Below are 16331 nucleotides of genomic sequence, written 5' to 3'. Positions count from 1 at the left end.
CCACTTCTAAGCCGTACTGACCAATCAGCTCGTTCACCAGCTGGATCCCCTTCTGATTGGCTGCCACCTGAGCGCGAAGGTCAGAGAGGTTGTCCTGCAGGTTGCGCGTGCCGCTGCTGCCGGGGAATCGGGCGGGAGCCATCAGGGCCTCCGTGACGGCTGCGGGGGGAGCGGGGGGAGGCAGGTGAGCCCCCCAGCACAGCTGGCAGGGCAAGGAAGGTCAAAGGCCACCGGTGGGCAGAGAGACCCCTTGATTCTCCCCCTCCTTGGCTCATCCAGCAGCCCCCACATACCCTCCTCCTGGAAGATGCCGTCCTTGACCAGCTTGAAGGAAATGAAGACGGCCCCCTCCTCCTGTAGGGAGCGGGAGTGGGGGGGCATGGAGCCCGGCGTGATTCCCCCAATGTCCGCATGGTGCCCCCGGCTGGCCACAAAGAAGACCGGCCTGGCCTCTCCTGGCCAGAAGACCTGCGAGGGGGCAGAAGAAGGGAGCAGGCATGGGGCAGGGCCGTGGGGCAGGGATGGCAGGAGCCACAGGGCAATAGGGTGAGCTCCTGGGACTGCCATCCCTCCCAGCTGCAAGGGCACTGGGCACCCCAACCCTCCCCAGTCCTGAAGGGGCCCAAGCCACACACCCGGGCACGGCTGTCGGTCTGCCAGGGCAGAGATGCCAGGCCAGGCTGCGCCCCTGGGACCCCTGCCCACCGGGAGACCCCAACTCACAGGGGTGATGACGGTCAGGTCCGGCAGGTGGCTGCCCCCCGCGCAAGGGTGGTTGCTGAGGAGAACGTCCCCCTCGTGGAGGTCGGAGCCCAGGTTCCGGATCTGGAAGGGCAGCAGGAAAGAGAACGGGCAGGGGGAGGGAAGCAGGGGCTCCCCAGGGCCAAAAGGGGCAGTTCCTCCGGCCCCTGAGCCCTGAAGTCCCAAGACGGCTGACCTGGAGGAGGGAGCTCTGGCCACCAGTAGAGTCCAGCTGCTCCATCCAGGCAGTGTGACCTAGTGGTCAGGGTGCTGGGCTACGGACTGGGTTCAAATCCCCACCCGACCGTCATGGCCCGGGGGAACCAGCGGCTCTACATTGAGCTCCTTGGAGGAAAGGCAGGATTCAAAGGGGATAAAGAGTAAGAGAGAGAAGGACACTTTCCATTTTCCCATTTTTGGGAGTCCCAACAAAGGAAGAATGGAATATGCAGAAACGGCAAAACTCACCAGAAGAATAAGAAATCAAGATAACAAACATTTTATAAAAGAATGGAAATGGTTTATTGAATATTTGCAGATAAGTTATAAACAGATAAAAGCAATGTCAGCTGCAGCTATATAAGAGCAGCTATCGTATTTTTCGCCCTATAGTGTAGCAGGAAACCCCCCCCCCCCCAATCATTAAGTTTGTACAGTGGTGCCCCGCAAGACGAATGCCTCACAAGACGGAAAACCCGCTAGACGAAAGGGTTTTCCGTTTTCCGATGCGCTTCGCAAGACGATTTTCCCTATGGGCTTGCTTCGCAAAACGAAAAAGTCTTGCGATTTTTTTCGCTCCCCCCCTTTTTCTAAGCCGCTAAGCCTTTAATAGCCGCTAAACCGCTAATAGCGCTAAGCCGCTAAGCCGCTAATAGGGTTGCTTCGCAAGACGAAAAAACTGCTAGACGAAGAGACTCGCGGAATGGATTAATTTCGTCTTGCGAGGCACCACTGTACAAACTTCACACACACGACATACGCTACGCTTCTGTTATAAATTCATAGAAAATCAACCATACATCGGATTTGCACTGTTCCATTTTTATTTTACTCCATGTGACAAGGACTATCAAAGGGGGGTGACTTGGTTCTGGTCAGCCATAATCCCTTCACCATCCCAGCACATCCACAGGAGCCCTGCCCAGTTGCTATGCCAACCCTGATGATCCCAGACAGAAGACCATCAAGATCACAAAGAACTTGCATATGGTAGTGGATTCAGCACAGACTGAAACAAAGGACAATGATCAGATCTTCCCTCTGGGGGCAGGAAACTGCCAACTCCCCTCTGTCCTCCGGAAAGTACTCATGGGGAGGGGGAAAGGAGGAACCAGTCAGGTGACAGGACACTCAGGTTACCACCACAACTCCTCCCTCAACCCCTCCTTTCTGTAATGTATGCATGATGTTTCTGGGGGTGGGCTTGACCTAGAGGAGGGGAATTTCAAAAGTTTTTATAAAGTCTTGCACACCATTTTTCTGGGTCCCTCCTCTCTCCTGCAAGTGAGGGGAACACCCTGTTGCAACAGTTCAATAAAGGCCAAGCCTAAAGGCTGCTGTTTTGCTCCAAGTTATCCTGGTTGGTGTCTTTGTTTTTGTCCAAGGGAGCCCTCAGATTTTTCCGTTAACATAGGATGCACTTTTTCCCCTCCAAAAATGAAGGGGAAACGTGTGTGCGTCTTATGGGGCGAATGCAGGCTTTCACTGAAGCCTGGAGAGCGAGAGGCGTCGGTGCGCACCAACCCCTCTCACTCTCCAGGTTTTAGGAAGCTATCCGCAAGCCCACAGGGCTCCCAAGGCTTGCGGGCAGCAGCCTGCAGCCCGAAGCACGGGGCGCACTCCGGAGCGCGCCCTGTGCTTCGCGCAGATGTCCGCAAGCCTTGCGAGCCCAGCAGGAGTTCCCGCCGGGCTCGCAAGGCTTGCGGGCAACAGCCTGTTCTGGGGGCTGGGGTCGGGGGAAGCTCAGGCTTCCCCCGCCCCCAGCCCCGCAAGCTCTGGGAGTGATGGCGAGGTTCAGCACAACCTCGCCTTCACTCCCGGACCCCCAGCCCCGAGGCTAAAAACGAAGCCAGGACAGCTATATATATATATATATAAATATATATAGAAAATTAATAAATGATCAGTTTGGATGTGCAGAAGATATTAAAAATAAATCTAAGGAACCGCAGAAAGAGGGGGAAGGAAGTCAAGTTCTAAAATGTCAAAATGAATGTAAAATAAGTGAAATGTAGATACCTGGAAAGTATAAATTTTTTTTTTTAAAAAAAGACTAAGAGAGGCTGCACTGAGGCCCAAAGCCCATGGCAACTCAAGACCATATATGAAAGACTTCCGGAGGCGGCGCCATCGGCAACGGCGGAATCCCTCTGAGTCGGAGGGAGAAGCTCCGCAGAAATCGGGTCTACCTGCTACAGCATATACATATAGGGTTATGGATAGAAAGGGGGGAGCCAGGCGCCTTGGCCCCCTCCCTGGCTTGGGTGCAGCTTTGCAGAGTTACCTTGTGGAAGTCGGGGGGCGACTTACCTGAAACTGCACCGTCTCCTGCATGGCGCCCAAGTGGACCGGGATGTGGGGCGCGTTGGAGACCAGCCCCCCATCGGGGCCAAAGAGGGCGCAGGAGAAATCCAGCCTCTCCTTGATGTTGGTGGAGATGGCCGTGCGCTGCAGGATGCGCCCCATCTGCTCTGGGGGGGGGGGAAGGGTCAGGGTTTTTAATATTCTGTTGGGAGCCACAAAGAGCGGCTGGGAAAACCCAGCCAGATGGGCGGGGTATAAGTAATAAAACTATTACTATTAATTATTATTATTACAGTATTATTATGATTCCGCCCCCCCCGCCAGGAATCGTCTCCAAGGAGACACTCTCCTAGCCCCCCCCCCGGGCAGAGCACACCCCTCGCTCACCTGCAATGCTCATGAAGCGATGGGAGAAGATGGAGAGTTGGATGGGGTCTATCTGGGGGCCGACGGGGTGCTCCGACCCGGAACCCACAGCGATGCAGATGTCTCCGAGTCGGGTCACGGAGGCCGTGCAGCCGGGCTCCACCAGGATGGTGCTGGGCGGGGGGCACAGAGGTTGTAGCGTGTCTCCTTCTGCCCCAACCCCCCTCCCGCCTCTCCTTGGAAGGAGCCCCCACTCTGGGTGCCCCACAGCCAGCCAGTGCCAAAGGCTCATGGACTCATTGCAGGGCAGGGATAAAGGCCCCCCCCTCACCTGTTCTTGTCAATGATGATGCTGGGACCAGGGATGGAGTGGCCCCAGGTGAGCTCCTCCAGCAGGTAGACGCTGGTGTCCAGGTAGCCGCCCTCAAAATAGCAGCGGGACACCTGGGGGGCAGACAGTGGAGCTGGAAGGTTAATACGAAGGGCTGCTGGTTTAACTGTTGTAGTTGAGCTTCCTGCATTGCAATTCTATTATTCTAATTTATTGCCTGCCCTCCACTCCGGGTCCCAGGGTGAGTTGCACCACCAAAAGCAACTTTCAGACTTGGAAATGAGGAGTAAGGAAGCCTAGGAATTTAAGCTGCTTTCCGGAAGCAAAGAGCAGTGTGGCAGAAAACATTCCTTTTCTATTTCTGACCCACCCAGAGAGGAAGAAGGACAGAACCTGCAGAGTCCAACGCAAGAGCCCCAAGCTGTTGGCAGCGGGGTCTGGGGGGGACCAGGCCCCTCTCCCCAAGCCCCAGCACAGGCTCTGGGGGTCCCTGCCGGCTCCACCAGGCTGGCCTGTTGTATTTGCAAACAAGTGGATCCAGTCGTACCTGGGCTCCCAAACGCCTTGGGAGCCGAATGTTCCAGCTCCCGAACGATCAGAAACCGGAAGTGATTGTTCCAGTTTCCGAATGTTTTTTGGGAAGCTGAACATCTGCTGCGGACACCACTATTGTTTCCGGCACACCTGCGCAATCAGGAACCAGTCGGAAGCCGCCCCTGGGTTTCCTAACTTTTCGGAATTCGAAGAGACTTCCGGAACGGATTATGTTGCAAAAAGGTCACCCACATCTCCAGGACCTAATCCTGCCAGAGAAACAGCACCTTGCGCTCTCCCTCTTCCTGCCCCACAACTCTGCGATGGTCCGCCAGGATTTATATTGTATCAGGAACTGCGTGACCTTGAAAATAAAAGTGTCCCCTTCCGACGAAAGAGAGCATTTGAAAGTGGGAGGGGGCTTTTCTCAGACTGCAGGTTCCAAAAGCACCTGAGCTCCCAGCAGCTGGGGGAGTCCAGCTTCCCCCCCAACTCAGTGCCCCCTGGATGCTCTGGACTCCAGCTCCCATCAGCCCCTGGGCCAGGTGGGGCTGCCAGGAGGGGAGGAGCCAGAGAGCAGAGTTAAACTGCGGAACTCCCTCCCACAGGGACGGCTTCCAAAGAGGATTGCCCAAATGCAGGGAGCAGGAGGGGGTAGTTCTCAAGGGCAACCAGCCAGGAGGGGGCAGGGGCTGGGAAAGAGGGGCAGGGGGGTCCTTACCCTTTCCCGGCGGGGGGGCTGCTCACTGGCTGGCACCGGCTCTTCCTGGCCCAGCCCGGAGCTGGCCGTGCCCCTCACGCGCACGTCGTCCACCAGGACGGCTCGGCCGGGGATGGTGAAGCCAAACTCCTGCTGGTACCTGGGGGGCCAAGCGCAGGCTCAGGGGGGCGACTGCAAAGCATCTCCCGGCTCCCGCTGCAGAAAAGGGGCAGCCGGGCACTTCCGAGCCGCGGTGCCAGGCGGGAAGGGGAGCCCACTGACCTGGTGGCAAAGGCAGCGCCAAAGTCCCCGCTGTGGCAAGACTGGGCGGTGGCCGGGTAGCCCTTGGCGGAGCACATGAGGGCGCAGTCCGTGCGCTCATAGCGAAGGTGCAGGAAGGGCTCCGTGCCGATCTGGGATCTGGGGAAGGCCAGGGGGGGGGCAGTGAGCAAGCGGCCAGCTGGGGGCTGTTTTGCCCAGCTCCCCCCAAATGTAACGCCAGCCCCGCTTTCTCACATGCAGCCCCCAGGACTCTGCCTTCCCCTGACAGTGGGCCGTGTTGCCCACAGTGGCTTGCAGGGCCTTCTCCCCCCAGGCCCCTGCCCCGTCCTGCAGGGGCGGCGCTCACCTGGCGAAGCCCTGGGCCTCCAGAGCCTGCACGCACTTGGCCTCCAGGGCGGCGACTGTCTCGTCCAGCTGGGCGTAAGCCTCGGGGACGTAGGCCAGGGAGCAGGGCTGCTGCGTCTCGTGAACCACGTCCGCCAGAGCCAGGCCAAAGGCGGACAGGATCCCGCTGTGCCTGCGGGGAGGAGGAAGGGAGCGAGTGAGCGGAGGGGGGGGTCTTCCTCTGCCAGGTCAAATGAGGGTTCCTGGGGCCAGAGACCCCCCCTCCCCTCCCTCCCTGCCCTGGGCACCTACTTGTGGATGAAGACCTTGCTCATGCCCAAGGCCCGGGCGATGGCACAGGCGTGCTGCCCGCCAGCTCCCCCAAAGCAGGCCAGGATGTGGCGGGACGTGTCATGGCCCCGAGCCTGGAAGGACAGAGCGGCCGTTGGAGCCCAGAGAGAGAGAGAAAGAGCAAGCACTCTCCCCCCACCCCACCTCCCACAGGGGGGCCAGGGGAAGGGTCCCCAGGCAGCAGGATTTGGGAAAGGGAAGCTCTGACCCCCTTCTTCAAATAGCTCAAGGGTCGCCCCATGGAAGGTGCTGTTAGTTTCTGTTTGCCACTGTGCAGCTGCTTAGAGTCACAAGACTCTGTTTACATTCAAGAGACATTCCAGGTTGTTGGAAGTCTCACGGGAGACGGATGTGACATTATTGGTTTCCTGTTCCTTTGTTTTCCAGTTGCTCTCTGCTCTCACAGAGAGAGGGTGATTTCTTTTCTGTCTGCGTAGCTAGAAAATAAAGCATAGCGATGAAGCCATCAATCTCATCACTTCCGCGTGCTGCTTTGATTCTCTGCTGAATGGGAATGTGCCTGGAGCCTCATCAAAGGCTCAGGTCGTTAATCACGTCGGAGGGCGATTCTGGAAGATGAGCTTTATCAGCTCGGCTGAGCGCAGGTTCCGACAGGTGCAGCAATCTACTGGAGGGTAGGACTCGAACCCATGCCTTCGAGTGACAAGAAGGAGATTCCAGCTATATGTCAGGGGGAGATTCCTGGCGGCAGTAAGAGCTGTTTGACAGAGGAAAGGACTCCTTTGGACGGTGCTGGGCTCCTCCTTCGTCAGAGGTTTTAAAGCAGAAGTTGAATCAGATTCTTCCGCTGCAATTCCTGCATTCCGGGACTAGACGAGCCCTGGGGTCCTTTCCAACTCTACAGTTCTGTGATTCTATGAAGCTGCTGCTGTTTGTGTGTAGGACCGCTCCCCCTCCAACAGCCTGGCCCCACGGCTCACCCCCTCCTCCCTCCATCCCTCCCTCAGAGCCCCCCATGGCAGCCCCTGCCCTCCCTTCCCCAGGCTGGAGGGAATCCTTTGGAGCTCCTTAAAACAGCCCAGAAGTCGCAGCCCCAGAGAGCAGAGGCTCAGAGGCACCTCCCCAGCCAACCCCCTGGGACACCCAGAGTCATCTAGTCCAACCCCCTGCATGGGGCTCAAACCACCCGGTCTACTGCCCTTAGTAACACAAGACCCCCATAAAAGTGCGTGGTCTAAAATTGTGCACCAAAAATTCCTCCCCTGCAGACTCCACCCACATCAGCATCTCATGATGGGCTTTATTAAAGCAAAAAGGCTAACTGGACAGCGTCTGAAGGACTTAGAGAAACAGAACAATCTGGCCATTATAAAGAAATTCTGCCCTTTGTATGCCTCCCCCCCCCTTCTCAGTTTGATTTCCTGGCACCATATTTGTATAAATGAACTATCCCAAAATACAGATGTGCCTTCTTCACACTGGCCAGACTGGACGTGATGCCCTCTGCCGTACTTGGGGGCAGATACCAAAAGATTCCAACTGAGAAACGACTCTGTCCCTGTGGAGATGCCAATCTGGAAACAGTGGCTCATGTTCTCCTGTCCTGTCCCCTTTATAAAGATCTGAGGAATGAGATCATCACCCCACTCCTACTCACCATCCCAGGCCGCCCATCTGAGGCCACGTTGTTCTTTCTGTTATCAGATCAAAATGATCAGACAACAGCAAAGGTTGCTAGGTTGATCGAGGGAGCAGTGAGTTTAAGGGCCACTATCTGAACGATAATCCTGGTTATTTGATTGCCCTTTTTACCTGCTGTTGTCTTTTTAATTGTATATATTGCTTGTTTTATGTTGCTATGGCCGTTGGCTAACGCGAATAAAGTTTGTCTATCTTTGTGATCCCTGGAAGCAGGCCGAGGCTGCTACCCGGATCCGCAAGTGGCCTGCTCTCCCACCTTCCCACCCGGCAGCTGCCCACTGGCCTCTGGGTCCGCTCTGCTCCCTCTGCGGCCCCTTCAGGGGCTCCCAGAGCAAGCCAGGAGAAAGCCCCTCCCCCCCCAGTGCATGGGGGGGCTCTGCCCCACGAGCCTTGGCACAAGCCCCTACCTGCGTCAGGGCACGGATGGGCCTGCACATGGCCTCGTTGGCCACACGGATGAAGCCCATGGCCACCTCCTCCACGCTGAGCGGGGGGCTGGCCCCCCGGAAGGCGTTGACCCTGGCGGCCAGCTCCTCAAAGGCCTGCAGGGTGGCCTCTGGCGAGAGGGGGAGGTTCTCCGTGGGTCCAAAGATGTGGGGGAAGTAGCTGGGCAGGAGGCGGCCCAGGCACAGGTTGGCGTCCGTCACCGTCAGGGGACCCCCTGGGGGCACAGAGGGAGAGGCGCAGTCAGGCACCCACCCCCAGCACCCTGTCCCCTCCCCATAATGCCACCCCCTGCCCCACACGGCCGCCTCACCCTTCCGGTAGCAAGCAGGGCCAGGATGCGCCCCAGCAGACTCGGGGCCAACGACAAAGAGCCCGGACCTAGAGGGGAAGAAAAGGAAAAAGAGAGAGGAGTAGGTTAATTGGGGGGGGGGGCAAGGCGCTGCCAGGCCAGAGGAGGAGAGCCTACCGGATCAGGCCAAAGGGCTCCATCCAGTCCAGCAGCCCAAGGGGAAACCTGCAAGCAGGATTGGAGCCAAGAGCATCCCTCTTCTCCTGCGGAGACCGTGCAGAGCCGTCCTGGCTAGGAGCTATCTGTGGCCCCCTCCTCTTCCATGAAATTGTCCAATTCTCTTTCATTCCGGTTCGTGGCCCTCCTGTGGCAGGGAGTTCCACAGTTTATCTCGGGGCCCTGAACTCAAGGCAGGGAGAGAGGGAGAGAAAGCCCGGCAGCAGGAACAAGTGAGGCAGGGTGTGGGCCCCAAGGAAGTGGCCCTCAAAGGAGGCGGGGGCCGTGGGGTCACAAGGACACCCACCCCATTGAAGGAAGACGGGATGGAGGGAACTGGATAGGTGTCAGGAGGCCCTCCCAGCAGCCAGAAGAGGGAGCAGCACCCCACAGATCCTGGGGTGGGGGGCTGTGAGCCTGACCTGAAGAAGAGCCGTGAGCCCCCTCCAGCCGCCACGGTGTTGATGTCCAGCTGCGGGGCCTGGATGCTGACCCCGGCCGTCGTGGCCTCAAAGACGTGCTCATACTCCCCGGCGTAGCGGCTCACGTCGGTGGAGGTGCCTGGGCGAGAGACCCCAGGTGAGGGACCCGCCAGAACAGACCCACGCAATTTCTTATTTTATTTATTTACTGAATTTATATACCACCCTATGCCGGGAGCTCTCAGGTCTCACAGAAAAGACCGCAGTACAGTGGACGCTCAGGTTGCGAACGTGATCTGTGTGGGAAGCACGTTTGCAACCCGCAGCGTCCGCAACCTGCAGTGGTGCATCTTCACATGTGCAGGTTGTGATTTGGCGCTTCTGCGCATGCACAAAGTGTAATTTAGCGCTTCTGTGCATGCGCGACCGCAGAAACCCAGAAGTAACCCCTTCCGGCACTTCTGGGTTTCGGCAGTCCACAACCCAAAAAACCACAACCTGAAGCAGCTGTAACCCGAGGTGTGACTGTATATAAAGTCAAAATGAAAACCATAACCCAATAACTCTCCCCCTCAAAAAGAGCCACGTTTAAAAAGGGTGCTGGATGTCCTCTCTGCGCCCCGTGGTCCCTCTTACCTCCCATGTCAAAGCCAATGACAGGCTGTCCATCTTCCCGGCGGTAGGTGGTGACGGCATAGCCCACGACGCCCCCTGCTGGGCCAGAGAGGATGGCGCGGGAGCCGCTGAAGGCCTCCATGGGGGTCAGGCCCCCGTCGGAGCGCATGAACATGACCGGGACGCCCTGCAGAGAGAGGCCAGGGTAGACCAGGCTGAGGTCGTCCCACCTGGCGGTGCCCTAAGGGTGCCCCCCTCTGCTGTGATGCCCCCAGGGAGACTGGGAGCAAAGCAGACCACCCCTCTCTGTTTCCCAGAGAGAGAGAGAGAGGGAGCTTGCCAGAGGCGTGACTCGAACCCAGGTCTCCCCGGACCAGTCCTCCCCCGTTTCCCACCTGGAGCTGCTGAGCGAAGCCGTCCCGGAAGCTGCTCAGGTAGCGGTGGATGCAGGGCGTGAGGTAGGCGTCTGCGCAGGCCGTGTAGCCCCGGGGCACTGCCCGCACCATGGGCATCACCTGGGAGGAGAGGGAGACCTGCTGGAAGCCCAGCTCCTTTGCCAGGCGCCCCACCTGATGCTCGTGCTCCGGCCACCTGCGGGGGAGGAGATGCTCAGCACTGGTCACGCTCCGCCCTGGGCGCCAACGCGCGACTTGACATCTTTCCGCAGGGCCTGCAAGATGGAGCTGTTCCGCCTGGCATTTGGTTTGGACTCAGTCTGACTCTTATGTTTCTCTCCCCTTATGGTTTTGATCTATGCGCTACTTTTAAAATGAGGCTGCATTTTAAATTGCATTTTAACCTGTATTTTAAATTGGTTTTCCCCCTATTATGTTTTTAACTATAATTTTACTGGTCTTAGCCTCCCTGAGCCCGACTTTGGCCAGGGAGGCTGGGGTATAAATAAAAATTATTATTATTTGTTACGGAGCAGCCCCTGCTTTTCTCCTGAAGCTGCCTCACTGTCTTGGCCACCGCTTCCTCGGGGGCTCTGGTCTGGATCAGGCCAAAGGGGGCCCATCCAGCCCCAGTCTCCTCCTCGCCCCACAGGGAAACCAGCAGAATTCGAGCCCAAAAGCAGCTCTCGGCTCCTTGGTTTCCAGCAACTGGGATTCACAAGCACGCCGGCCTCAGACCAGGGGGCAGAGCATCACCATCCCGGCTGGGCGCTCTGCAAAGCCTCCTCCTCCTCCTCCTCCATGAATCGGGCCCATCCTCCTCTCATCCCTCCTGCAGGACCAAGTTCCAGAGTCGGACTCTGCGCTGCGTGAAGACTTTCTCTGCCCTGAATCTTCCAACATTCAGCTTTTCCGCTGTTTGCCAACGTAAACACAGCTCAGCACAAGACTTCTAATCTCAGGGCTATGGGTCCGAGCCCCAAGTAAAAGATTCCTGCCTTGCAGGGGGTCAGGTGATCCTTGGGATCCCTTCCAGCTCTGCAGTTCCACGACTGCACTTCCTTTTCCGCTGAGGCTGCCTAGCTGGCCTGCCTGCCGGTTTCTGCTGGCAAAGGACTGGATGTGGGTTGCGAATCAAGGCTCTGGGGCTGGAGAGGAACTAGGCTGTGTCCAGGGCAGCTGTCTGCCAGCTCCATCTGGTACGCAGGATGAGACCCTACCTGCCCACAAACTGTCTTGTCAGAGTGGTGCATGCTCTGGTTATCTCCCGCTTGGACTACAGCAATGCGCTCTATGTGGGGCTACCTTTGAAGGTGACCCAGAAACTACAACTAATCCAAAATGCGGCAACTAGACTGGTGACTGGGGGCGGCCACCGAGACCACATAACACTGGTCTTGAAAGACCTGCATTGGCTCCCAGTACGTTTCCGAGCACAATTCAAAGTGTTGGTGCTGACCTTGAAAGCCCTAAACCAGTGTTTCCCAACCAGTGTTCCGCGGCACAGTAGTGTGCCGTGGAACTTTGCCTTGTGTTCCGTGGAGGCGGGCGAGTCGGGCGGTGAGAGGCGGCGGCGGCGAGCACACGCGAGGCGGCGAGCGAGCTCCCACATCCCATCGCCGCTCGCTACTTGGCCTGCGCATCCGCTCGCTACTGGGCCTGCCCCAGGAGGTGGGGTTGCGGGCATCACGCCCTTCCCCACGTGAGCGGGGAATCCCATCTCAGCCCCCGCGAGAGCAGGGGAATCCCATCCGGCCACGCCTCCTGGCCAGCCAATCGGCTGGCTGGAGGGGGCGTGGCTTGCCTCGAGATTTTTTTCATGAAACAAGTGTGCCTTTGCCCAAAAAAGGTTGGGAAACACTGCCCTAAACGGCCTCAGCCCAGTAGACCTGAAGGAGCGTCTCCACCCCATCATTCTGCCCGGACACTGAGGTCCAGCTCCGAGGGCCTTCTGGCAGTTCCTTCCCTGCGAGAAGTGAGGCTACAGGGAACCAGACAGAGGGTCTTCTCGGTAGTGGCACCTGCCCTGTGGAACGCCCTCCCACCAGATGTCAAGGAAACAGACTCTTAGAAGAGATCTGAAGGCAGCCCTGTTTAGGGAGGTTTTTAACGTCTGATGTTTTATTCTGTTTTTAACCTGTTGGGCCCAGCGTGGCTGAGGAAACCCAGCCAGATGGGTGGGGTATAAATAATAAATTATGATCATATTATTATAGGCAGCCCCACACCCTCAACCCACAGCGCAACACTTCCTCCCACCTCAGGAGCAGGACTCACATGTAGGAGTGCAGAAGGACCACTGCCAGGCTGCGGATGCCCTGCGCCAACAACCCCTCCAGCTGCCCTCGCAGGGCATCCAGGTCCAACGGCCGGTGCACCACGAGGGACTCCCCTGTCAAACCTGGGGGGGGGGTGAGAGGAAGAGAACCGCCAGGTGAACCCCCGTCTGGGAGACCCTCCCTGCATCATCCTCACACAGCCCCACGGAGCCAGCCCTCTGGGGCAGATGGAGGCAGCAGTGCCCCTGTCTGGGGAGGAGCTCCCACCTGTGACTTTGGGGGCTGAGCCGTAGAGCTGGCATCCCTCGCGATGGAGGACAAGGCGCTCGTCCACCTCCAGCACGGCCTTGTACAGCAGGTCTGGCATGGAGACGGCCTGGGGAGAAGGAGGGGGTGGCAGAGGGGGGGGTCACAGGCAGATCACTGTATGTTTCTGAGCCCAATTCAAAGTGTTGGTGCTGACCTTTAAAGCCCTAAATGGCCTCGATCCAGTATACCTGAAGGAGTGTCTCCAGCCCCATCGTTCTGCCCAGACACTGAGGTCCAGCACCGAGGGCCTTCTGGCGGTTCCCTTCCTGCGAGAAGCCAAGTTACAGGGAACCAGGCAGAGGGCCTTCTTGGTGGTGGCACCCGCCCTGTGGAACGCCCTCCCATCAGATGTCAAAGAGACAAACAACTACCAGACTTTTAGAAGACATCTGAAGGCAGCCCTCTTTAGGGAAACTTTTAATGTTTAATAGGTTATTGTATTTTAATATTCCGTTGAAAGCCGCCCAGAGTGGCTGGGGAAATCCAACCAGATGGGTGGGGTATAAATAAAAAATAGATCACCACCATCATCATCAGGGGACGGACATCCTCACTCGCAGGCCGGGAGAGGGATCTGCACCCCTTTCACAGAACCACAGAAATGCAGATTCAGAAGGGCCCCGTGGGTCATCTAGTCCAACCCCCGCAAACCTGGGATCACAACCACTGGTTCCTCCTCCATCTGCTGGGGGGGGGGACTCCGCCGTCATAAACATGTTGGGTTTGGTGCCACACACGGCTGCCGCCGCTCCCTGCAACATGTTCCTGTGCGTGTAACCAGAATGCCAAGCGCAGGTCAGCCTCCTCCGTGGAGCCACACTGGGTGGTGCTTGCAGGAGGCCTGGCTCCCCAGGGCAAAGCTGCCAGGTGGGTAAGGCAGCCCCTCAAGCGCAAGCTGGCCTCGTGAATGAAAAGCAAAACCTTGAACTTGGCTCAGGAGCAATCAGCAACCAGAGCAGATCTCTGAGCAGAGCTTTCATGCGCTGGCATCCTATCAGCGACCAAGCTAAGAGCATAGGAAACTGTGCCAGGCTGTTGGTCCATCTAGTTCAGTGTTGCCTACTCTGGCCGGCAGCCCCTCTCCAGAGGTCTCTCCCAGACCCACCTGGAGACGCCTGGGATCAATGCAGGGAAGATGCTCTGCGACTGAGCTCTGGCCCTTCCCCTATGGCTATGGCTGTCCTTCAGAGATTCTTCCTGCAACTCTGCAAGTTTATGATTCTATCCTGTTTCCTTGGTCCCCCCCCCCCCTCGGCACAGGAAGAATTTAGGGCATTTGAGGGCAAGCCCAGCCGTGAAAAATGTGCTGCTCCACCGAGATTCTTCGCAGAACTTGCCGGCAGGGGAGGGAGGGCCGAGACCAGAGTGAACAGCAGTGATTGGCGTGGCAGGAAGGGAGGGAGATGCTCAAGGCAGCCAGGGGTGGGGGCACCAGCACATGGCAGCCGCGGCTGCTCCCCCCCCCAGCCTGCCAGGAAAGCACCTTCCCCAGCCTCTATGGAAACCAGCAGCAAAGCCCCCCCTTCCCAGCTGGCTGGCTGCCCAGTCGGCTCTGCCGAGGGACCTCTAAGCTGTTCCCACATGCCCCCTCCATGCCCAGCCAGCAGGAACGCTCCACGCTGCCAGCCAATCCCAAGAGTGGCACAGCACCCGCCCACCCCTCAGGCTGCCCAGGAAGGTGGCACCGGCTGGCACAGGCTGGAATCCAGACCGCTGCCTCTTGAGGGCAGAAGGGGACGGCCAAGCCCCCTCTCCCGTTGAACACAGAGGAAGGAGGGGGCGGGAGGGGGGAGAGACCCGGCACTGACCAGGTCAAAGATGTGCGGCCGCGCCTGGTTGCCAATGTGTAGCAGGTCCCTGAAGCCTTTGGTGATGAGCAGCGCCAGGCGCTCCCCCTTGCGCTCCAGAAGGGCGTTGGTGGCCACCGTGGTGCCCATGCGGATCCACTCGATGCGCGAGGTGTCCAGGGGCTGGTCTTTGGGGAAGGGGACGCCGCATTCCTGGGAGGGGGGGGCAAAGCGTTGGTCACGGCCTGCCAGGCTGAACACACACTCAGGACAAGAGGACAGGAAAAGCTCCTGCACAGCCCTTGCGCATAATGATTTGGAAGGTGCTCCTGTCATATTTTGGACTAAGCTCCTAAGGGGCACTCCTGCTCTGAGAAGCAAAGAACCAGCCCCCTCCAGCCCCCCAGGAGGACCATAGCAACCAGGGGAGGACACCCACCTGCCCACCAGGGCACTGCTGTCCAGACCCATGGCTCCGACTCCCCACACAGGGAACACACAGCAGGGACACCAGTGCCTTACACTGACTGGCAGCAGGTGGCTCTCCAGGGGGCCTGGCACCCATCCAAGGGTTGCCTTTAAAACCCCTCTTTAAGACCCCCGTCTAGCAGCTGAGATGGTCTTCAGGGGCTTCCTCCAGGTGCCCTCAGGTGGGCAGGGAGCAGTGCCTTTTCTAGGATGGCACCCCAACTGCTGGAAGAGCTGCTGGGCATCCTGGTCGCCCTCTGCGAAGCCCCTCCCCTTTGCCTGGGGCTGGGGGCTTCAACTAGCCTCACAGTAGGGCTGGGGGGCTCTCCTTGCCGAAGGGCTTGCAAGAGCTCCTGCTTCCTCCGGGCCACAATCCTTTCCTGCTGCTGCTGCCGCTTTCTTGGCAGAGGCAACCCGAAGGCGCGTCCTTGCCAGGCGCCCCGAGGGCTTTCCCGGCCCGCCGCCGCCTCACCTCCTCCAGGACGCGCCGGATGCCCTCGGTGGGCGCGTCGCGGTAGTTGGCCGGGTCCTCGGAGAGCAGCTTCAGCACGCGCGCCTTCCCTCCGGGGCAGCGGGCGAAGACGTCCGTGAAGGTGCCGCCGCGGTCGATGGCGAACTGGAACTTGCCGGGCGCAGCCATGGCCCGACGGAGCGCCCGACGGACGGGCGGCGGGGAGAAGGGAGCGGAGCCGACGGGGATCGAAGGGACGGCCGAGGGAGGGGGGCAGGGGTCCCCGCAGCCCGGCTTGAGCGCCTCACGGGGTCCCCGGCAGAGTCCGGCGCGGGAGGAGACTCGGACTGGCTCGACGGCGCGCCCCCGGCCGAGACCTCCGCTCGGGAAGCTCCTCCTGCCGCGGGAGGGGCCGGCTCGGCGCCCCGCCTGACTCGTTGGACGGGTTCGCGCCGGGAAGGGAAGGGGGCGCTGGCGAGGCGAGGGGGGGCGCCTCACCCCCGGTCGAACAGTCGTGCAACTGCCGTCCCGGGACGCGAGACCCCCATCCCCGCTCCCTCCTGCGACCCCGAGCGGGACCAGGAGGCTCCAGGCGCCCCTTCAATGCTCCCCCCCGACGGGCCGAGAGAGTTGATGCCCTGAAAGGCGGTTCGTGCCCCCGGCAGGCGGCCACCCCCGTCTCAGCCCCCAAGCCGATCCCTCGCCCTTTCCTGGCCGGGTCAACCCCCGATCCTCACTTCCCGGCTTGTTGGGGGGCGCGCAACCCTCGGAGCCGTTTGGCGCCCCGCGTGGCGGCGGAGGGGGCGCGGCCGGCGGCGTCGAGGGGCGGAGCGGGGCCC

The 16331-nt window shown here is 59.2% G+C and overlaps 1 protein-coding gene across 2 annotated transcripts in view; it reads right to left on the bottom strand.

Moving 5' to 3' along the window:
- Positions 1–16164, bottom strand: part of OPLAH (5-oxoprolinase, ATP-hydrolysing) — a 22028-nt gene extending 5864 nt beyond the window's left edge. The window contains exons 1-19 of one of the 2 annotated variants that reach the window (XM_081204365.1): positions 15514–16164; positions 14595–14786; positions 12745–12853; positions 12476–12599; positions 10199–10394; positions 9825–9990; positions 9189–9327; positions 8572–8639; positions 8222–8475; positions 6114–6226; positions 5824–5994; positions 5478–5615; positions 5217–5355; positions 3962–4074; positions 3652–3803; positions 3271–3431; positions 724–825; positions 294–468; positions 17–159 (exon numbers count right to left, since the gene is read on the bottom strand). In XM_081204365.1, the coding sequence (XP_081060491.1) occupies positions 17–159; positions 294–468; positions 724–825; positions 3271–3431; positions 3652–3803; positions 3962–4074; positions 5217–5355; positions 5478–5615; positions 5824–5994; positions 6114–6226; positions 8222–8475; positions 8572–8639; positions 9189–9327; positions 9825–9990; positions 10199–10394; positions 12476–12599; positions 12745–12853; positions 14595–14786; positions 15514–15681 (2823 nt within the window). In that variant the 5' untranslated portion in view covers positions 15682–16164. The remainder of the gene's footprint in view (positions 1–16; positions 160–293; positions 469–723; positions 826–3270; positions 3432–3651; positions 3804–3961; positions 4075–5216; positions 5356–5477; positions 5616–5823; positions 5995–6113; positions 6227–8221; positions 8476–8571; positions 8640–9188; positions 9328–9824; positions 9991–10198; positions 10395–12475; positions 12600–12744; positions 12854–14594; positions 14787–15513) is intronic. The other variant, XM_081204364.1, reaches the window with a different exon arrangement.
- Positions 16165–16331: the final 167 nt, after the last annotated feature.

Source organism: Podarcis bocagei (genome assembly GCF_964188305.1).
Source record: "Podarcis bocagei genome assembly, chromosome: 8".
In the NCBI taxonomy this organism is placed as follows: Eukaryota; Metazoa; Chordata; class Lepidosauria; order Squamata; family Lacertidae; genus Podarcis; species Podarcis bocagei.
This window is presented reverse-complemented; position numbering and strand designations above follow the sequence as displayed.